Here is a 24,057-nt window from a genome sequence, read left to right as displayed (position 1 = left end):
GAGAAGCCAGTCAGGGAGGGGCTTTCATTGCGCATTTTCCTGCGGTGCAAATCAAGTCCCCAAGGCCACAAGCCAGGTGAGGCAGAAACACAGGGCTGAGGCATCGCCTTCTCTCCTCTTTGGCTCACATAGGCCCCTGACTTTCCTGGGCTTCCCTGAAAGTGAAAAAGATCCCTCTTCTTGTGAGGGTGGACACAGAAGTCACCAGTCACGTGTGGTGAGGAGGGCTGAGGCACCCCCAGAGTCTTTGCAGGGCAGCACCCACTACTTGCTGGCTGGACTGGGAGGCCAGGCTGGGACATTGTAGGAACTGCGGTCACCAGTCCCCGCTATGCCTCGAATTTTTCTCCAGCCTGCAACATTGGGCCAGCTCAGGCTCTGCCACCAGCTCCCCACATCGTCGTCCCTCAGAGCCCTAGGGTGGGTTCCCCCTACCTAGTGTCTCTGGCCCCTGCTCTCCACTCTCAGGCCTGACAAGCACCCAGCCCCCACACCTGTGTCTTCCTGAAGGCGTGGGTGTTGGGACTGCTGGCACAGAAGTCACAGCTTAGCTACATGTGTGTCCCAGATTTGCTTAATCAATGGAGCAGTGAACCCGCAGCTTCTGGGGTACAGTCTCCTGCATTTCATGGGTCAGGTAGACAGGCTGCCTCCCTTTCACCCCCAGGTGTGCGCACACACAGTCATCTCCACCTGCAATCCAGTCCCACCTGAAGCTGCACGCTCTGCAACAGAGGCCTGTGCACGACCTCGCTGTGCACCCAGCAGGGGCTGCCCTCGGTCCCTCCCTCTCCCCTAATGTCCCTGTCTCCCAGCCCCACGACCCACAGGAGAAGCCAGTCCCCTAGCCCAGGGAGCCAGGGTGGGTGCGGCCTGGGGACTGGGCGTGGCAAGCTGGCCTATAGGGTCGTCCCTAGCACCTGCCAGAGCGCATAAGAGGGAGCCGAGGCTGCAGCGCCGTGTGGGCAGCTAGCTCCCTGGAGACCCATGCAGCGGGTCAGGAGTCAGCGGCCCCCAGGTCTGGGCGCCGGGCCGGGCCACCAGGGTGAGGCTTCCCGCTCTGGAGAGTTTATGGCCCCTGTCATCGGACGGCTCCGCAGCCGCCAGGGAGGGACTGAAGGGACCGCGGCTGCGACAGACTGCTGCGCCAGGCAGCCCTGGACCGCCGCTTCCGCCACTAAGCCACCCTCCCGGCCCAGGTGACCGGTCGCCCTACCCAGGGAGCATCGCCCTCCTTCACCGGGGCCCGAGCCTGGCGTGGGGGTTGCAGGCCGGCGCCACAGCCTGTGGACACCCCGACCTCTGCCCCTGGGAGCGCCCGTAACGCCAGGTGGGAATGCTGTCGCAGGCCGTGGTGTCGCAGCCCCGCTGGAGGGCAGGGTCCGGCTGGGCGTCGGGGTCCTGGCAGAGACCGCGGCGAGCGCAGGAGCAGGTGCACTGGCCGCTGCACAGGCGCCTCCAGGCTCCCAGACTCCGCGGGCGCGCCCCCTGGTGGCAGCCGGCTCCGGAGATGCGGGAGGGCGGTGCCCAGTCCCCAGCCAGGCGGCAGCGCGAAGCTCCTTCCCAGCTTGGGGGAGTGGGTGTGGCCCAGCAGCCGGAGTGCCTCACTAGTGAAAAAGCTGGGGTTGGAGCTGCCACGGGGGGAGGTGTGGGGGCCTAGGGGGCTCTGCCTGAACCTTCTGGGTGTCCTCCTGCGACCTCAGGTTCCTCACCTGTCTCAGAGGACTGATGGGCTGCTATGGCAGGGTTGTTTGGGGATTAAGCCAGATAGTCCTAGTAAAGCCCCATTAGCACCCCCTGGCCTCTGGATTTTTTTTTTTTTTTCTGGCTTTCTTATGAAACTTTCCGGAATGCGTCCAGGTGTTGAATCAGGAAGGCTGGACACCCTCCCTTGGCGCTGTGGTTCCTTCTAGACGGCCCCTCTTCTTAGGCTTTTTCCAAGCGCACACCCGGCAACATGTGCTCTACCCAAGAGCGCTTCACAGATATTCCTGCGGGTCTAAAACCAGAACGCTTTCTTCCCTGACCCCTGCCCTCATATCAACCCAACCCCAAGTCTTTTGGCAGAGCCGGCTACAGAGTCGAGTGTCAGTTTAATGCTTTTTCCCTAAGGTCTCCCGAGGGCTGTTAGGACGGCCTTAGGGTTAGGATTCGGGTTCAGGTGCGCCCCTCTGCGCCTGCGCCGGCGCTGCGTTCTCCTCAGCACACACCCGGAGAGCATCGCGAGGGCGGAGCTGAGCTCTCCTCTGCACAGGCTTCGGAGATACAGCGAAGGCAGATCAGTGTTCTCCTCAGCATAGACCCGGGCGGACGGGGGCACCGCGAGGACGGAGCTGCGTTCTGCTCAGCACAGACCCAAGGGACACCGCGAAGGCAGAGCAGCTTTCTCCTCAGCACAGACTTTGGGGGCACTGCCTCGCTTTGGGACAACTCGGGGCCGCATCGACGGTGAATAAAATCCTTCCTGTTTGCAGCCCAGTATAATCAGGGTCAGAGACCAGTTAGAAGGGTTCAGTGTGGAAAACGGGAAACCAAAAGCCCCTCTGAATCCTGTCCACTGAGGTACTCCCCAGCCAAGATGAGGCGGCCGCAGTGCGAGATCCACACCGCTGCCTCGGAAGACAAATGCAGTATTCCTAATGCAGACATGACACCCAAAATATGACACCCCCATTTCTCATGTAACAAGCACCTGCAATGCTAATGCACTGTCTCAATACAAAAATATTAATATAAGATCCGCAATCCCCTCGCTGCCGTGCAGTCCTAAGGCAGTGATCATAACAATCAACTTTGACATAGTCAATACAAACGTAGTAACGAACCTAGGGTTAAGGTTGGTGTTAGGGTTAGGGTTTAAGTTTAGGGTTAAGGGTTGGAGATAGGGGTTGGGGTCAGAGTTAGGGGTTAGGAGTCAATGTTTAGAGTTACGGGTTAAGAGAGGTTAGGGGTTAGGCATTAGAGGTTATGGTTGGGTTAGGGTGAGGGTGAGGGTTGTGGTTAGGCGTTAGGGTTAGGGGTTAGGGTTAAGGGTTAGGGGTTAGGGGTTAGGGTTAGGGTCAGGGGTTAGGGGTCAGCGTCAGGTGTTAGGGGTCAGGGTCAGGGTTCCCAGTCTGTGGGTTGTCTATTTACTCTGCTGACTGTTCCCTTTGCCATGCAAAAGCTTTTTAGTTTAATTAAGTCCCAGCTATTTGTATTTGTTTTTATTGCATTTGCATTTGGGTTCTTGGTCATGAAATCCTTGTCTATGCCAATATCTAGAAGGGTCTATGCAGTGTTATCTTCTAGAATTTTTATAGTTCAGGAATTAGGTTTAAGTTCTTAATCCATCTTGAGTAGATTTTTGTATAAGGTGAGAGATGAGAATGCAGTTTTATTCCCCTACATTTGACTCTCCAATTATCCCGACATCATATGTTGAAAAGCGTGTTCTTTCCCCACTTTATGTTTTTGTTTACTTTGTCGAAGATCAGTTGGCTGTAAGTATTTGGGTTAATTTCTGGGTTCTCTCTTCTGTTCCATTGGTCTATGTGCCTATTTTTAAGCCAGTACCATGTTGTTTTGGTAACTATGGCTTTAATGTACAGTTCAAAATTAAGTAGTGTGATGCCTTCAGGTTGGGTTTTTTTTTTTTTATTTTTTATTTTTTATTTTTTTGCTTAGCCTTGGTTTGGCTACATGGCTCTCTTTTGGTTCCATATTAATTTTAGAATTGTTTTTATAATTCTGTGAAGAATGATGGTGGTATTCAGATGGGGATTGCATTGAATTTGTTGATTGCCTTTAACAGAATGGTAGTTTTCACAATATTGGTTGCACCCATCCATGAGCAAGCATGGGGATGGGTTTCCATTTGTTTGTGTGATCTATGATTTCTTTTCTTTCTTGTTTTTTTTTTTTTTTTTTTTTCAGAGGGAGTTTCGCTCCTGTCGCTGAGGTGAGAGTGCAATGGTGTGATCTCGACTCACTACAATTTCTGCCTCCCGTGTTCAAGTGATTCTCCTGCTTCAACTTCCCAAGTAGCTGGGATTATAGGCATGCGCCACTGTGCTTGACTCCATCTATGATTTCTTTCAGCAGTGTTTTGTAATTTTTATTGTAGAGGTCTTTTGATTCCTTTGCTAGATATATTCCTGCATTTTTTTTGTTTGTTTGATTTTTTGCAGCTATTGTAAAAGGGGTTGTGTTCTTGATGTGATTCTCTGCTTGGTAGCTGTTGATGTATAGAAGAGCTACTGATTTGTGTCCATTAATCTTGTATCTGGAAACTTTGCTGAATTCTTTTATCACTTCTAGGAGCTTTCTAGAGGAGTCCGTAGGGTTTTCAAGGCGAAAGATCATATCGTCAGCAACCAGTGACAGTTTGACTTCCTCTTTACCGATTTGGATTTCCTCTATTTCCTTCTTTTGTCTGATTGCTCTGGCTAGGAATTCCAGTACTATGTTGAAGAGGAGTCATGAGAGTAGGCTCCTCGTCTTGTTCCAGTTCTCAAAGGGAATGCTTTCACCTTTTCCCCATTCAGTATTATGTTGGCTGTGGGTTTGTCATAGATGGCTTTTATTACCTTAAGCTATGTCCCTTGTATGCCTATTTTACTGAGAGCTTTAATCATAAAGCAATGCTAGATTTTGTCGAATGCTTTTTCTGCATCTGTTGGTACAATCATGTTGTTTTTCTTTGAATTCTGTTTATTTGGTGTATCACATTTATTGGCTTGCATATGTTAAACCATTCCTGTATCACTTGTATGAAACCCACTTGATCATGGTGGATTATCTTTTTGATATGTTGTTGGATTCAGTTAGATAGTATTTTGTTAAGGATTTTGGCATCTGCGTTCATCAAGGATATTAGTCTGTAGTTTTCTTTTTTGGTTGTGTCCTTTCATGGTTTTGGTATTAGGGTGATGCTGGCTTCATAGAATGAATCAAGGAAGGTTTCTTTTTTCTCTGTCTTGTGGAATAGTGTGAAAGGATTGGTATCATTTCTTCTTTGAATGAAAGAAGACATTCTTTGAATGTCTGGTAGAATTCTGCTGTGAATCTCTTTGGTCCTCGGCTTTTTCTGTTGGTAATTTTAAAATTATCATTTCAATCTTGCTGCTTGCTTTATTGGTCTGCTTGGGGTATCTAATTCTTCCTGATTTAAGCTAGGAGGGTTGTATTTTTCCTGGAATTTATCCAACTTTTCTAGGTTTTCTAGTTTATGTGCCAAAAGGTGTTTATAGTACCCTTGAATAATCTTTAATATTTCAGTGGTTTCATTTGCAATATTCCCTGTTTCATTTCTTAGTGAGGTTTCTTGGATTTCCTCTCTCCTTTTCTTGGTTAATCTTGCTAATGGTCTATCAGTTTTATTTATCTTTTCAAATAACCAACTTTTTGTTTATGTTTTGTTTTTTTGTTGTTGTTGTTGTGTCAATTTCATTTAGTTCTGCTCTGATCTTGGTTATTTCCTTTGTTTGCTGGGATTGGGTTTGACTTGTACCTGCTTCTCTAGTTCCCTGAGATGTGAACATAGATTGTCTCTTTGTGCTTTTTCAGACTTTTTGACATAGGTGTTTAGGGCTAGAAACTTTCCTCTTAGCACTGCCTTTGCTGTATCCCAGAGGTCTTGATAGGTTGTGTCATCCAGTTCGAAGAAATTTTTTACATTTTACATTTCCATCTTGATTTCGTTTTACACCCAATGCTCATTCTGTGAGGAACCACCAAATTGTTTTCCACTGCAAGTGCGTCATTTTCTATTCCTAGCAGCCAGTTCATGAGGGCTCCAATTTCTCCACCTCCTTAGCAACATTGATTTCCTGTGTCATTGTTATGAAAGCCCTACTAGTGGATGCAAAGTGGCATCTCATTTGGGTTTTGTCTTGCATTTTATTAATGAATAACGGTGTTTAGCATCTTTTCTTGTCCTTCTTAGACATTTGTGTATCTTCTTTGGAGAAATGTCTATTCAAGTCCTTTGCCTATTTTTTTATTGAGATGTTAGAAATTCTCTTGTTGAATTGTGGGATATTAAGCTTTTATCAGATACACATTTTGATTTTATAAGATACATATTTTCTCACATACTATGGGTAGTCTTTTTACTCCCTTGATAGTATCCTTTGATGCATAATGGGTTTTTATTTTGATTAAATCTAATTTACGTGTATTTTCTTTTGTTATCTGTGCTTTTCTGTCATATTTCAAAATACACTTAAAACTCAAAGGTCATAAAGATTTACCTTGTGTTTTCTTCTAAGAGTTACATATTTTTAGTCCTTACATTTAAGTTTTTTATTAATTTATAATTAATTTTTGTATATACTGCAAGGTAGGGGTCCAATTTCTTTCTTGTGCACTTACATTCAGCTGTTGAAGAGACTGTTCTTTCCTCCCTTGACTAGACTTGGCCACCTTGTTGAACAGTCATTGACCATATATGCGAGGACTAATTTGTAGTATCTCAAATCTGTTCTGTTCTATTGGTCTAAAAGTCTATTGGTCTTATGCCGGTACCACATTCTCTTGATGACTGTAGATTTGTAGTAGGCTGTGAAACTGAAAAATGTGAGTTTTCCAATATTCTTTATCAAGATTGTTTTGAATGTCAGATCCTTTGAATTTTTGTATGAATTTTAGAGCGAATTTCTTTGTTTCTGCACAAATGCCTTCGGAATTTTGATGGTATTGCATTGAATCTGTAGATTACTTTAGATGGTATTGTCATCTTAACAATATTGTCTTACAATCCGTGAATGCAGAATGTCTTTCCAGTTATTTCCACACTCTTTATTTTTTTTCAGCAAAGTTTTGTGTGTACCATGATGGTTAGATTTCTGCCTGAATAATTTATTCTTTGATGCTATTATAAATGGAATTTTTAAAATGTTTTCATAGTTCTTTACAACTATATGGAAATATAGCTCATTTGCCTATGTTTGTTTTGCATCCTGCCTCTTTTATTAGTTATAATCGGTTTTGTGTTTTGTTTGGAGCTTTATACCCATAAGATCATGGGTAGATATAATTTTACTTCTATTTTTTATTTCTAATTTCGATGCCTTTTATTTCTTTGTGTTGCCTAATTGCTCTGGCTAGAACTGCCAGTGCTACATTGAACACAAGTGGCAAATGCACCATCCTTGTCTTGTTCCAGATGTTAGGAAAACAGCTTTCACTGTTTCATCATTGATCATGATATTAACTGTTGGTTTTTTATACATCCCATTGTCATGTTGCAGAAGTTCCCTTCCATGCGTAGTTTATTGAGTATTTTTATTATAAAAGGGTGTTGTATTTCATCAATGTTTTTTCTGCACCAATGGAAATAATCACTTGCTTATTTCTTTTCCTGTTACAGTTTATTACACTGATTGATTTTTTATATGTTGAGCCACCCTTGCATTTTGGGGATAAATCTCACAGGGTGATAGTTTACAATCCTTTGATTATACAGTATTGCTGCTAGTATTTTGTTAGTATTGCTAGTATTTTGCTGAGATTTTTGCTTATATATTCATAAGGGATATTGTGCTGTAGTTCTCCTTTTTGTGCTCTCTTTGGCTTTGGGATAAGGATAATGCTGTTATCAAACAATGAATTAGCAAGTATTCCTTCTTCATATATTTTGTCAGAAGAGTTTGAGAAGAAATGGTATTAATTCATCTTTAAATGTTAGGTTGACTCAACAGTTAATGCAGCTATTTGGTCATAAATGTTTCTTTGTTAATCGCTTTCGATTACTAATTCAATCTCCTAGGTTATAGGTCTATTCAGATTTTCTCTTTCTTCTTGAGCCACTTTGGTAGTTTGTGTCTTTCTAGCGATTCATCCATTTCATCCAGGGCCCCTAATTTGTTGTTAGACAGTTGTTCACAGTATACTCCTGTAATCCTTTTGCATTTCTGTAAAGTTGGTAGTAATGGCTCTGCTTTCATTTATTGTTTTAAAAATTAGTCTTCCATGTATTGCTCTGTCAATATTGTGAAAGGCTTGATCTTTCAAAGAATCTGTGTTCATTCTACTGCTCTCCAACCTTCTATTTTGTTGATTTATGCTCTAATTATGCTGTTTATTATTTCTTTCCTTCTGCTAGCTTTGCATTCAGTCTTTTTTTGTTTTCTTCCACTGCCTTTAGGTATAGAGTGAAGATATTGATTTGAGATTTTTTCTTAAATGTAGTTGTTTATATCCATATATTTTCTACATTCACTGTATTCAATAAGTTTTGGTATGTGTTGTTTTTATTTTAATTTGTCTCAAGATATTTTATAATGTTGCTTGTGATTTATTTTTTCACTCACTGGTAGTTGAAGACTGTATTGTTTAATTACCACATTTTTGTGAATTTTCCAGTTTTCACTTATTTATCTTTTGTTTCTTCCATTGTGGTTATAAATTATATTTTGTATAATTTCAAACTTTTAAAAATGATTAGGACATATTTTGTGGATGAAGATATGGCCTATCCTAGAGAAAGTTCCATATACACTTGAAAAGAATGTATATTCTGCTGTTGTTGGATGGACTGTCCTGTATATGTGTATTAGCTCTCAGTGGCTTATACTGTTGTTTAAGTCTTGTATTTCTCATGAAGCTTCTGTCTGGTTTTTCTATCCATTAATTAAAATGAGATATTGAAGGGTCCAACTGTGACTGTTAATTCTTTCAGCTTTACTGAGGTGTAATAGAGAAATAAAAATTGTACATGTGATGCGTTTATATGCACATTCTGAAATGATTACTAAAATGAAGTCAATGAACATGTTAATTACCTCACAGAATAGTTACCTTTTTGTGTGCATGCGTGGGATAAGAAAACTTAACTCTATCCCCTGTGACTGCAGAATGGCCATTCCAGCTGCTCCAGGCTCCAGCAGAGGAAGGCCGGGGCAGTTGACACCACCAGGGGGGACCTCAGGCATGGCGCGCACGCATTCCAGAGGCCACCCATACCATGCTCTGCCTCCTGGCCGCCCAAGCTGCAGTCTCCCTCTGTGTGCAGGCAGCAGCTGCCTGGCAACCCCCGAGCCCGCTCGCACTCCCAGCCTCGCAGAACCAGGGCCTGGTGTACCAGTGGATTTGGTCAAGCCAGGCATTCTATCCGGCGGCGGCTGCACAGGAGTGAGAACTGGGAACCCGCCACTCAGCCCCACACGGGGTGACTGCCGAGTGCCCATGGCAGCAGCCCCGATCTCCCTCAGGTGGAGGAGTGGTTGGCAGGCACGGCCTGGGGGCCCTCAGGCTGGGCACGCTGGCGATCCCGAGGCCGACCAGGCCATGCACCTCCAGCCCGCCTGGGTACCCAAGCTGCAGCCGCCTTCTGTGTGCAGGCAACAGCCTCCAGGTAACTCCCGAGCCCGCCGACACTCCCCACATCTCGGAAACAGGATCAGATGTTACTGTGGCTGCGGCCAAACCAGGTGGTCTGCCCTGCAGCAGCCGCACGAGGGCAGGAAGCGGCCGTCTGTCCCATCTCTGGTGGCTGCAGAGGGCCCCTGACTAGAGGTCTCGAGCTCTGACAGAGGAGGAGCCGGGCGGGGGTAGGGTCCGGCTTGACCATTTGGAATTACAATACACTTCACCCATCAACCACAGAACATACAGTGGAGTATCATCTGTGTGCAGATGAGTATACTGCTCAAAGCGATTTACAGATTCAATGCTTTTCCTATCAAACCACTAATGTCATTTTTCACAAAATAGAAAACATTTAAAATTTTTATTGAACCTAAAAGGAGTCTGAATAGCCAAGCCAAAGCAATACTAAAGCAAGACATAAGCTAGAGACATCGTATTACATGACTTCAAACTATAATAGAAGACTATAGTAATCAAAACAACATGGTACTGTTAGTAAAACAGACACATAGACCAATGGAACAGACTAGAGTACTAGAAACTAAGTCCACATGGCTGCAACCATCACATCTTTAACAAAGTTGACAAAAGTAAGCAATGGGAAAAATACTTTTTATTTAATAAATAATGCGGGGATAACTGGCTAGTCATATGCAGTAGAGTAAAACTAGACCCCTATATTTCACCAAATACAAAAATTAGCTTAAGATGGATTAAAGAGTTAAATTGAAAATCTCAAGCTATAAAATGCCTAGAAAAATACCTAGGAAATACTTTTCTTGATAATGGCCTTGGCAAATAATTTATGGCTTAGTCCTCAAAAGCAATTGCAACTAAAACAAAAATTGACAAGTGGGATTTAATTAAACTGAAAAACTTTTGCATAACAAGAGAAACTATAAAAGTAGTAAAGAGATAACCCACAGAATGAAAGAAAATATTCACAAACTACACATCTAACAGAGGTCTATTATTCAGAACCTATAAGGAACTTAAACAAATCAACAAGCAAGCAGCAAGTAACTCCATTAAAAAGTGGGCAACAGCACATGAACAGACACTTCTCAAAAGAAGACATACACACAAGCACCCAACAAACATATGTAAAAGTGCTCATCATCACTATTTATTAGAGAAATGCAAATCAAAACCGAAATGAAATACCATTTCACATCAGTCACAATGGCTTTTTTGAAAAGTCAAAAGAAAAACACATATCAGTGACGATTTAGAGAATAGAGAACACTCATACACTTTCTGAAGGAATGTAAATTAGTTCAGCCACTGTGGAAAGCAGGTTTGGAATTTCTTAAAGAACTGAGAGTTGAGCTACCATTCAACCCAGTAACCCCATTACTGGGTATATATCCGAAAGAAAATAAATATCTACCAAAAAGACACATGTAGCCATATTTTTATCACAGCACTATTCACAATCACAAAGACATAGACTTAACCCAGGCGTCCAGCAGTGGTGATCTGGATAAAGACTCATGAAATACTATACAGCCATAAAAAATTATGCCATTTGAAGCAACATGGATGCATTGTTTCCAGCAAGCTAATGCAAAAGCAAAAACAAAATACCGCATTTTCTCTCTCATAAGTGGGAGCTAAATGCTGGGTACAGATGGTCATAATACAGAGGGGCAGGAGGGGCCGGGACTGGTGGCTCACGCCTGTAATCCCAACACTTTGGGAGGCCAAGGTGAGTGGATCACCCGAGGTCAGGAGTTTGAGACCAGCTTGGCCAATGTGGTGAAACCCCGCCTCTAATGGAAACAGAAAAATTAACTGGGCATGGTGGCTGGCGCCTGTAATCCCAGCTACTCGGGGGTCTGAGGCGGAGAGTCGCTTGAATACGGGGGGCGGAGGTTGTAGTGAGCCAAGATCGCGCCACATCACTCCAGCCTGGGAGACGGAGCAAAACTCTGTCTCAAAAAGCAACAAAGAAACAAACAAACAAACAAAAAACAAAGAGGGAGGAGGGAGGGAATACAGATTGATTAAAACTATCGATTGGTTAGTGTCCTCTCTACATTGGTAATGAATTCATTCACTTAATTCAAAATTCATCCATTCAATTCATAATTAAGTTCCCCCTGAGAAAAAAATATTCACATGTCATTAAAATCTCTCTGTATCTTACTGATTTCAGATTGAAGTTAAATTTCACCTTAATAATAGAAACAAAAGAACTAGTTAAACTGACAAAAACTAGTAAACGTTTGTTCAAATTTACTGACAGAGTCGTGTGTTCTTCATATAATGGTAACATTCTACCAATTTTAAGTAAAATAAATAAGGAAACAATCTTAATTCCATCGCCTACAGGGAGGGACGTGCCCCCGCTCCCAGGTGAGTGGGACCCTGCGCTCTGGGCGGGTTGCGCCGCAGCCTCTGGCACCTCTTGTTGGCAGCCTCGCCATTGCAGGCACAGGGCAGGCATTGGGGGGCGGGAAGCTAGCCAGGCCCAGGCGATTCCTTTGCCGGGGCTGGGCAGGTGCAGAGAGGGGTGGAGCGGTGATGCCCGGGGCGAGGGAGCCTCCAGCTCTGGACGGTTCGCCGCCTCTGCCTCAGGAGGGCGCTGCAGGAGCTGGGTGGGGAAGGGGAGGGACGAGGGGACGCAGGCCAGGCCACGTGGGCCCTTAGACCTGGTGATGCAGGAGCGGCTGTGGGAGACCAGAGAGGACCCGGAGCAAAAACCGGGAACTGATACTTCTGGCTGAATATTTGTCCTCTTGCGGAAGTTTGAAAGTCAGTTATTTCATTAAAGTTTAATTTTATTATAAAAATAACAACTATTAAAAATTCCCTGTAGACACTGGAATGATAAATTTTGGTGCAGTTTCAGCATAACAATCTTTGGAGATTTTAGATATTCTAATTATTCAAATTGCGGCCATGCTTCAAAATATATGCCGTATATTTTTATGGCATCCACCCCTGTGTCCCTGTGTCCCTGTGTCCCGCATCTGCCTCTGTGTCCCTGCTGCCTCAGGAAACGAGCTTCTTCCTCCTTCCGCAGACTCGGATCAGGCCGTCCTCCCTCCGGCGCCTGAGGCGGTCATGGGGACAGCCTGCCCTCGAATAGCCCGAGAAAGCCCGGCCTGTGCCCTGTGCTCGGCGTGCTGTCCTGGCTCGTGCCCCTCAGAGCCCCTCACAAAGCAGTGTGACAGGTGTGGAAGGACCCAGCACCAGGCAGCGGTGAGCGGATGGATGCTCCAGGGATGTGGGGCTGCTGGCAGCCAAGAACCCAATGCCAAATTCCATGGCATAATTTTGGATATTTTTCTCTTATATTTTTGTGTAAGGCTTTCAGACTTACACATTTTTAGTTTTTAAAAAATTATAGAATAAACTACAATTCTGACTTCCATACTTTACCTGTTGATAGCAAGTCTTCATAAAGTTTTTTGTTAAAGGGGGCTATTCTCTCTCCATAGGTTGGCCTTTGCACCCTTGTTGAAGATCATTTTGACCATATATACAAGGCTTTTGTGGAGAGAGGTGTCTCTATTATTTACTATGTCCACAAGTCTTGATTTAATACATTTCTTTTTAGTTTTTCTCCTTTTTACTTTTTGAGACAGGTTCTCTGTCATCCATGCTGGGGTGCACTGGTGCGACCATGGCTCACTGCAGCCTTGCTCTCCCAGGCTTAAGCAATCCTCTCACCTCAGCCTCTGGAATAGCTGAGACTACAGGTTCATGTCACATTGCCAGGTTAATTTTAATTTTTATTTTAATAGCGATGGGTGTTCTCACTATGATGCCCAGTGTGGTTTGATCTCCTGGGTTCAAGCAATCCTCCTACCTCAGCCTCACAAAGAGCTGAGGTTACACGTGTAAGTCATAGAACCTGGCCTCAAAATACCACATTTGAAAAGCGTTCAACAGCACTGCAATTAGTTTTTGATTTAAAAATTGTGAGGGCTCCCCACTTGACATTCTTTTACAAGTTTAATTGGCTATTTTCAGTCTTGAGATTTCATAGGTTTTAGAATTTTGTATTTCTGCAAGTAAATATTGTTATGATTTATATAGTTATTGCATTTAATCTGTTGTTGATTTCATTAGTATAGACTAAAGAAAATTGTTTTCTAATTTATGAATATGGGACATCTTTTCAATTATCTAATCTATAAACATAGAATATCTTCCCCATTGTTTGTGACTTTTCTTCAGCAACATCTTACAACTTCTAGCATACTAGTCTTACATCTCTTTGCTTGTTTATTCCAAAGTATATTCTTCTTAATGCTGTTTTCAATGGAATTTTAAAAACTTGGATTGTACATTGTAATGAAGAGAAACACTTAATTTTGTATTCTGCAATTTTGCTAAATGCAACTATTAGCTCTAACAGGTATTGTTTTCAGCATATAGGATTTTTTATATCTAACATCATATCATAAGTAAGAGGTAATTTTACTTCTTCCTTTAGAATGTGGATCTTTTCATTCTTTCGTTGCCTAGTTGTTTTGCCAGGACCTTCACTGCTATTTTTGAGTAGATGTGGCAACAGTGAATATCTTGCCTTATTATTAATCTTAGAGGATAATCTTTCCACACTTCAGAATTCAGTATAATATTAGTGATGATTGTTTCTGCTTTTTTGGTTTTGTTGTTGTTTTTGTTTTTTTGAGATAGGATCTTGCTCTGTCACCCAGGCTGGAATGCAGTGGCATGATCTGGGCTCACTGCAACCTCCACCTCCCGAGTTCAAGCTGGTCTCATGCCTCAGCCTCCCTGATAGCTGGGACAGCAGGCATACACCACAACATCCAGCTAATGTTAACATTTTTTGTAGAGAGAGGGATTCACCATGTTGGTCAGGCTGGTCTGGAACTCCTGACCTAAAATCATCTACCCCCCTCAGCCACCCAAACTTTTGAGACTATAGGCATGAGCTGTTGAACCCAGTTGGTGATGAGTTATTTACATATCTTTTGTTATGTTAGTTTCCTTTTATTTCTAGTTTATTGAGTGTTTTTTTATGTTGAAAAGATGATTAGTATTGTCAATTGACTTTTTTGCATTATTTGAGATGCTTGTGTGGTTTATATCTTTTAATCTGTTAATATGATAAATTAAATTGATTGATTTAAACTCTTATTCCAATATGGCCAAATAGGAAGAGCTCTGGTCTGCAGCTCCCAGTGTGATCAATGGAAGATGGGTGATTTCTGCATTTCCAACTGAGGTACCTGATTCATCTCATTGGGACTGGTTGGACAGTGAGTTCATCCCATGGAGGGTGAGCTGAAGCAGGGGAGGGCATCAACTCACCCAGTAAGTGCAAGGGGTTTGGGGGATTTTTCTTTCCTAGCCAAGGGAAGGCATGACAGACAGTACCTGGAAAAACAAGACACTCTCACCCAAATACTGCACTTTTCACACAGTCTTAGCACCTGGCAGACCAGGAGATTCTCTCCTGTGCCTGGTTCATTGGGTCCCACACCCATACAGCCTTGCTCACTGCTAGCACAGCAGTCTGAGATTAAGCTTCATGCTGCAGGTATGTGGAGCTGAATCCGCAATTTTTGAGGCTTCAGTAGGGAAACAAAGTGGCCAGGAAGCTTGAAAGCATAGAGCCACTCACAGCTCAGCAAAGCCTACTGCCTTTATAAACTCCACCTCTGTGGGCAGGGCATAGCTGAATAAAAGGTAGCAGAAACTTCTGCAGACTTAAACATCCCATCTGACAGCTCTGAAGAGAGCAGTGGTTCTCCTGGCATGGTGTTTGAGCTCTGAGAATGGACATACTGACTCCTCAAGTGGGTCCCTGAACCCCATGTAGCCTAACTAGGAGACACCTCTTAGTAAGGGCCAACAGACACCTCATACAGGTGAGAGACCCACTTCACTGAAGCTTCCAGGGAAGGATCAAGCAGCAGTATTTGCTGTTCTGCAGTCTCCTCTGTTGATACCCAGGCAAACAGGGTCTGAAGTGGACCTCCAGCAAACTCCAACAGACCTGCAGCTGAGGGACCTGACTGTTAGAAGGAAAACTAACAAACAGAAAGTAATAGCAGCAGCATAAACAAAAAGGACTTCCACATCAAAACCTCATCTGTAGGTTACCAACATCAAAGACCAAAGGTAGATAAAACCACAAAGATGGGAAGAAACCAGAGCAGAAAAGCAGAAAATCCTAAAAACCAGAGCATTTCTTTTCCTCCAAAGGATTGCAGCTCCTCACCAGCAACGGAACAAAGCTGGAGGGAGAATGACTTTGACGAGTTGACAGAAGGAGGCTTCAGAAGGCTGGTAATAACAAACTTCTCCGAGCTAAAGGAGCATGTTTGAACACATCGCAAGGAAGCTAAAAACCTTAAAAAAAGGTCAGACAATGGCTAACTAGAATAAGCAGTGTAGAGAATACCTTAAATGACCTCATGGAGCTGATAACCATGGCACAAGAATTGTGTGACACATGCACAATCTTCAATAGCTGATTCAATCCAGTGGAAGAAAGGATATCAGTGATTGAAGATCAAATTAATAAAATAAAGTGAGAGGAAAAGTTTAGAGTAAAAAGAGTGAAAAGAAACGAACAAAGTCTCCAGGAAAAATGGGACTATGTGAAAACACCAAATCTAAGTTTGCTTGGTGTACCTAAATGTGACAGAGAGAACGGAACCAAGTTGGAAAGTGCTCCTTAGGATATTATTCAGGAGAATTTTCCCAACGTAGCAAGGCCGGCCAACCTTCAAATTCAGGAAATACAGAGAACACCACAAAGATACTTGGATAAGAGCAACCCCAAGATATTAATTGTTAAATTCACCATGGTTGAAATGAAGGAAAAAATGTTAATGGCAGCCAGAGAGAAAGGTCGGGTTACCCACAAGTGGAAACCCATCAGACTAACAGCAGATCTCTCAGCAGAAACCCTAGAAGCCAGAAGAGAGTGGGGACCAATATTCAACATTCTTAAGGAAAAGAATTTTCAGCCCAGAATTTCATATCCAGCTAAACTAAGCTTCATAAGTGAAGGAGAAATAAAATCCTTTACAGACAAGCAAGTTCTGAGAGATTTTGACATCACCTGGCCTGCCTTAAAAGAGCTCCTGAAGGAAGCACTAAGCATGGAAAGGAACTACTGGTACCAGCCACTGCAAAAAAAAATGCCAAATTGTAAAGACCATCGATACTATGAAGAAGCTGCATCAATTAACGGGAAAAACAGTGAGTTAACATAACAATGACAGGATCAAATTCACACATAACATTATTGACCTGAAATGTAAATGGTCTAAATGCCTCAATAAAAAGACATAGACTGTCAAATTGGATAAAGAGTCAAGACCCATCAGAGTGCTGTATTCAGGAGACCCATCTCACATGCAGAGACACACATAGGCTCAAAATAAAGGGATGGAGGAAGATCGACCAAGCAAATGGAAAGCAAAACAAATTAAAAATTAAAAAAAATCAGGGATTGCAATCTTAGTCTCTGATAAAACAGAATTTAAACTAACAAAGATCAAAAGACGCAAAGAAGGCCATCACATAATAGTAAAAGGATCAATTCAGCAAGAAGAGCTAACTACCCTAAATATATATGCACCCAGTATAGGAGCACCAAGATTCATAAAGTAAGTCCTCAGATACCTACAAACAGACTTAGACTCCCACACAATAATAATGGGAGATTTTAACACTCCACTGTCAATATTAGATAGATCAATAAGACAGAAGGATAACAAGGATATCCAGGACTTGAACTCAGCTCTGCAACAAGCTGACCTAATAGAAATCTACAGAACTCTCCACCCCATATCAACAGAATAAACATTCTTCTCAGCACCACATCGCACTTATTCTAAAATTGGTCACATAATTGGAAGTAAGCACTCCTCATCAAATGTAAAAGAATAGATGTCACAACAAACTGTCTCTCAGATCACAGTGCAATCAAATTAGAACTTAGAATTAAGAAACTCACTCAAAACGGCACAAATACATGGAAACAGAACAACCTGCTCCTGAATGGCTACTGGGGAAATAAGGAAATGAAGGCAAAAATAAAGATGTTCCTTGAAACCAGTGAGAACAAAGAGAAAAACACCAGAATCTCTGGGACACATCTAAAGCAGTGTGTAGAGGGAAATTTATAGTACTAAATGCCCACAAGAGAAAGGTGGAAAGATCTAAAATAAACAGCCCCACATCACAATAAAAAGAACTAGAGAAACAAAAGCAAACACATTCAAAAGTAAGCAAAAGGCAAGAAAGATCAGAGCAGAATTAAAGGAGATAGAGACACAAAAAACTCTTAAAAAAATTCAATGAATTTAGAAGCTGATTTTTTGAAACTATCAACAAAATTGATAGACCACTAGCAAGACTAATAAAGAGGAAAAAAGACAAGAATCAAATAGACACAATAAAAAAAGATAAATGGTATATCATCACTGATCCCACAGAAATAAAAAATACCATCAGAGAATACTATAAACTCCTCTACACAAATAAACTAGAAAATCTAGAAGAAATGGATAAATTCCTGGACACATACACCCTCCCAAGATTAAACCAGGAAGAAGTTGAATCTCTGCATAGACCAATAACAGGCTCTAAAATTGAGGCAATAATTAATAGCATACCAACAAAAGAATATCCAGGACCAGATGGATTCACAGCTGAATCCTACCAGAGGTATAAAAAGGAGCTGGAACCATACCATTCCTTCTGAAACTATTCCAGTCATTAGAAAAATAGGAAATCCTCCCTAATTCATTTTATGGGACCAGTATCATCCTGATACTAAACCCTGGCAGAGACAAAACAAAAAAAAGAGAATTTTAGATCAATATCCTTGATGAACATCAATGAGAAAATCCTCAATAAAATACTGGCAAATGGAATCCAGCAACACAAGAAAAAGCTTATGCACCATGATCAAGTAGTCTTCATCCCTGGAATGCAAAGCGGGTGCAACATACACAAATTAATAAATTTAATTCATCACACAAACAAAATCAATGACAAAAACCACGTGACTATCTCCATAGATATAGAAAAGGCCTTGGACAAAATTCAACAGTCTTTCCTGCTAAAAACTCTCAAGAAACTACATATTGATGAAATGTATCTCAAAATAATAAGAGCTATTTATGACAAACCCACAGCCAATATCATACTAAATCAGTAAAACTGGAACCATTCTCTTTCAAAAATGACACAAGACAAGAATGATTTCTCTCATCTCTCCTATTCAAAATAGTGTTGCAAATTCTGGCCAGGGCAATCAGGCAAGAGAAAGAAACAGAGATATTCAATTAGGAAGTCAAATTATCTCGTTTGCAGATGACATGATTGTATATTTAGAAAACTTCATTGTCTCAGCCCAAAATCTCCTTAAGCTGATAAGCGACTTTAGCAAAGTCTCAAGATAAGAAATCAATATGCAAAAATCACGAGCATTTCTATACACCAATAACAGACAAACAGAGAGGCAAATCATGAGTCAACTCCCATTCACAATTGCTACAAAGAGAATAAAATACCTTGGAATATATCTTACAAGGGATGTGAAGGACCTCTTCAAGGAAAACTACAAATCACTGCTCAACGAAATAAAAGAGGACACAAACAAACGGAAGAACATTCCATGCTCATGGATAGAAAGAATCAATATTGTGAAAATGGTCATACTGCCCTAGGTAATTTACAGATTCAATGCCATCCCCATCAAGCTACCAATGACTTTCTTCACAGAATTGGAAAATACTACTTTAAAGTTCATATGGAACCAAAAAAGAGCCCATATCGCCAAGACAATCTAAGCAAAAAGAACAAAGCTGGAGGCATCATACTACCTGACTTCAATCTATACTTCAAGGCTACAGTAACCAAATAGCATGGTACTGATATCAAAACAGATCTATAGACCAATGGAACAGAACAGAGGCCTCAGAAATAACACCACACATCTACAACCATCTGATCTTTGACAAACCTGACAAAAACAAGCAATGGAGAAAGGATTCCCTATTTAATAAATTGTGCTGAGAAAACTGGCTAGCCATATGTAGAAAGCTGAAACTGGATTCCTTCCTTACACCTTATACACAAATTAATTCAACAGGGATTAAAGACTTAAATGTTAGGCCTAAAACCATAAAAACCCTAGAAGAAATTCTAAGTTACACCATTCAGGATATAGGCATGGGCAAAGATTTCATGACTAAAACTCCAAAAGCAATGGCAACAAAAGCCAGAATAGACAAATCAGATCTAATTAAACTAAAGTGCTTCTGCACAGCAAGAGAAACTACCAACAGCGTGAACAGACAACCTACAGAATGGGAGAAAATTGTTGGCAATCTATCCATCTGACAAAAGGCTAATATCCAGAATCTTCAAAAAAAACTTAAACAAATTTACAAGAAAAAAACACCATCAAAAAGTGGGCAAAGGATATGGACAGACAATTCTCAAAAGAAGACATCTACGCAGCCAACAGACACATGAGAAAATGCTCATCATCATTGGTCATCAGAGAAATGCAAATCAAAACCACAATGATATACAATCTCATGCCAGTTATAATGGCGATTATTTGAAAGTCAGGAAACAACAGATGCTGGAGAGGATGTGGAAAAATAGGAAGGCTTTTACACTGTTGGTGGGATTTTAAATTAGTTCCACCATTGTGGAAGACAGTGTGGCCATTCCTCCAGGATCTAGAACTAGAAATACCATCTGACCCAGCGATCTCATCACTGGTATATACCCAAAGGATTATAAATCATGCCACTATAAAGACATGCACACGTATGTTTATTGCAGCACTATTCACAATAGCAAAGACTTGGAACCAACCCAAATGTCCATCAATGATAGAACTGATTAAGAAAATTCAGCAAGTATCTACCATGGAATAGTACACAGCCATAAAAACGGATGAGTTTTTGTCCTTTGCGGGGACTTGGATGAAGCCGGAAACCATCATTTTCAGCAAACGATCACAAGGACAGATAACCAAACACCATATTTTCTCACTCATAGATGGGAATTTACCAATGAGAACACTTGGACACAAGGCAGGTAACATCACACAACGGGGCCTGTCAGGGGCTGGAAGGGCTAGAGGAGAGATAGCAGTAGGAGAAATATCTAATGTAAATGATAAGTTGATGGGTGCAGCAAAACAACATGGCACATGTAAACCTATGTAACAAACCCGCGCGTTGTCCACATGTACCCTAGAACTTAAAGTATAATAAAAAAATAAAAAACAATTAGTTGATTTACATGTGTTGAACAATACTTACATTGGAGAGATAACTCCTTCTTCATCACGGTGTATAATCCTTGCAATATGTTATTGAATTTTGTGTTCTAATGTTCTGAGGAGAATTTTTACATCAATAGTCAAAAGGAAAATTGATTTGTAGTTGTATTTTTTTTTCCTTAGTGTCTTTGTGGGGTTCGGTGTTGTGTTAATGCTGGGCTCATACAATAAGTTGGAAATTGTTTTCTCTTTTACATTTTTCTGAAGTAGTTTAAGAAGGGTTGGTGTTAACCCTGCTTTAACATTTTGAAAAAAATAATTTAATGAAGTGATCCATGCCTGGGCTTTTTGAGGGGAGGTTGTTGTTACTACTTATATGCCTATTCAGATCTTTTTATGGTTTATTTTTAGTATAATCTATATTTCTAGACATTTGTCTATATCTCTTAGCTTATCACATCTTTAGCGTATACTTGGAATTAAACTTTTATAATCTCTTCTTTTCCTACTTTTGTGGCATCAGTAGTAATAGCTCCTCTTTTATTTCTGAATTTAATTATTTGAGATAACTTCTTTTTTCTTTTAATCTGTCAGTTTTCTTAATCTTTTCAATAAAACCAAACTTTAATTAATTTTTCTATGGCTTTTAATTGTTATTTATTTATAACTGCTGAAATTTTATTGTTTACTTATGTTTGGTTACATTTACTGGTTGATTTAGATGGATTTTTTTAATGTACACATTTACTACTACAATTGAATACAAGCTTTAGATGCATTCAATAATTTTGTTATGCTTTGTCTCCAGTTATGTTAAAATTTTCTGTGTGATTTCTTCTTTAACCCATAATGTTGTTTAGGAGCATGTTACTTGATTTTTCTGTATTTGCAAATTTTTAAATTTTTCTTCTGGTATTCACTTCTAGTTCCATTCCATTTTAGTTGTAAATGATATTTTGTATGATTTTAATTTTCTTGAATTGATTTCTTTGCGGTCCGATTTGTGATATAGTCTCAAGAATGTTCCATGTGTGCAGCAGAAGCATGTTCATTCTGTTGTTGAGAAGACCCTTTCTAAAATTCTGCTGGATTTAGTTGAATAACTCCCTGCTCAATCCTCTGTCTTCATTTGGTCTGCCAGGTTGCCCTCTCCGTTATTAAAATCTCCTATCATTTTGGTGGTGGTCTCTATTCCTCCCTTTATTTTTATTTATAATTTTGTTTTTTACACAGACGAAGTGTTGCTATCTTGTCCAGGTTAGTCTCAACTCCTTGGCTCAAGCCATCCTCCTGCCTCAGCCCCCGCCAAGAGGCAGGGATTGCAAGCATGCGTGATCCACTGTACTCAGGCTATTTCTCCTTTTAATTCTGTAATTATTTGTGTTATGTGTATGGAATAGTTGCTGATACATGTGCACATTTTAATTATGATGTCTTCTTGGAGATTTATTTTTATTATATAATGTCCTTGTTTGTCTTTATGACAGTTTTTGCTTAAAGTCTAATCATCTAATGTAAGGGTGATCAACATTTTTATACTTTGGTTGCTATTTAGGATGATTTGGTTACCATATAGAATATAATTTTCCATCCCTGCATTTTCAATCCATGTTTATGCTTAAATAAACAGAATTTATTTGATTTTATATTTTTAGTTTTATAAAGTTTATAAACAGAATTTATTTGATTTTATATTTTTATTTTTTCAGTGACCTTGTGTCTGTTATTGGAGAATTTAACATTGTTACCTATAAGGTTATTATTTGCAGTTAAGGAGTTACTATCGCCATTTTGTTAATTGTATTGTGTTTCTTTTGTAGTTCTTTTATTTATTTATTTTATTTCTTGCTGTCTTCCTTTTTGTCTAATTAATTTTTGTACTAATATGTTTTTATTTATTTTTCTTTTGTATACATTCTACATGTATTATCTTTGTGATTACTATACAGATTACATGAAACGTCTCAAAGTTATAACAATCTAGTTTAATCTGATGTTATCTCCAGTAGCATATAAAAACTCCAGTCTTTCACATGACTGTCTTTCCCAACACACACGTTGTTCTTGATGTCACAAATTAGGCCTTTTTATATGATGTATTCTTTAACATACATATAAAATATTTTTGTGTATTTTGTGTCAAATTCCATAAGGGAATTAAAATTACTTACCAACATCACAATAATACAGGATGCCATATTTCTCTATATATTTGCTTTACAGTAGAGTTTTATATTATTGTATGGCTTTTTGGTACTCTCATTTTTTAATTTCAAAGGACCTTCTGGTATTTCTTGAACAATCCTAGTGGTCATAAACTGCTTCGGCTTCAGTTTATCTGAAAAAATCTTAATTTCACATTCATATTTCAATGAGAGTTTTCCCATATATAATGTTCTTGGTTGGTAATTTTTCTCTTTTTTTTTTGAACTTGAATATGTCATCCCACAATCTGAACTGCAAAATATCTTTAAATACATCTGTTGACAGTATTAGCAGGCCTAAATTGTATGTGTTTAATTTTTTTCTCTTGAAATTTTTGAAGTTTTTTCTATGAGATATTTAACAGTTTTATATTGTGTCTCACTTTGGTTTTCTTTAAATTTATGCTGGTCAAAGTCCACTAAAGTTCTTGAGTGTGTTTGTCCATTTCTTTTTTCAAATTTGAGCAGTTTTTGTCCATTAATTTTGTTTATTTATTTATTTTGAGATGGATTCTCTGTCTGTTGCCCAGACTAGAGTTCAGTGGTGTGTTCTCAGCTCATTGCAACCTCTGCCACCCGGGCTGGAGTGATTCTCTTGCCTCAGCCTCGCAAGTAGCTGGGACCAAAAGTGAGTGCTACCAGGCTTGGCTAATTTTTGTATTTTTGTATTTTTTTTAGTAGAGATGGGGTTTCACTATATTGCCAGGTGGATGTGAACTCTTGACCTCAAGTGATCCACCTGCCTTGGCCTCCCAAACTGCTGAGATTACAGGTATGAGATACCGTGATTGGCATGTCTTTTTTTTTTTTTTTAATAACACACTTGGGACCTGTTATTTATTTCTTCTTGCCTATTTCTCCCTTTTGAAACAGCAATGTCTGTCCTTTGCCTTTCCCACCTTTGTATTTCAAAAACACATAACATGTTAGATTTCATAGATCCACAGCTAAAGAAAAATCTTGCATTAGAATGAATTATACCTTGACTTTCACCCATATGAGGTTTGGGCAAGACTTTGAAGTTAGATTTTAAAGTTGATTCTGGAGTGAGTTTAGAATTATAGAGTCTAGTAGATGGAATGATTGTATTTTGTGTGGAATTAAAAATGAATTGGGGACATGAGTCATGGTTTTCATGTTTTTGTTTCCCTTAAAACTTTATGTTTAAAATTAATCCCCAAAGCAGCAGTATTGGGAGGTGTGGTCTTTCGGGATGTGTTTAGGTCAGGAATGCTCTATCCTCATAAATAGATTACT

The 24,057-nt window shown here is 40.5% G+C and overlaps 2 protein-coding genes across 2 annotated transcripts in view; one reads left to right on the top strand and one right to left on the bottom strand.

The window, feature by feature from the left end:
• Positions 1–24,057, bottom strand: part of LOC129053719 (protein FRG1-like) — a 444,214-nt gene that overhangs the window by 399,236 nt on the left and 20,921 nt on the right. The gene's annotated exons all lie outside the window — the stretch shown is intronic.
• Positions 8,836–9,489, top strand: LOC134761191 (mucin-19-like). Its single transcript, XM_063722946.1, has one exon. The coding sequence runs from the start codon at positions 8,836–8,838 to the stop codon at positions 9,487–9,489; it is 654 nt and encodes a 217-aa protein (XP_063579016.1).

The sequence above is a fragment of the Pongo abelii genome, chromosome 23 (assembly GCF_028885655.2).
Source record: "Pongo abelii isolate AG06213 chromosome 23, NHGRI_mPonAbe1-v2.0_pri, whole genome shotgun sequence".
NCBI lineage: Eukaryota > Metazoa > Chordata > Mammalia > Primates > Hominidae > Pongo > Pongo abelii.
The sequence above is the reverse complement of the archived record's forward strand: the minus strand, read 5'-3'. Positions and strand labels throughout refer to the sequence as shown.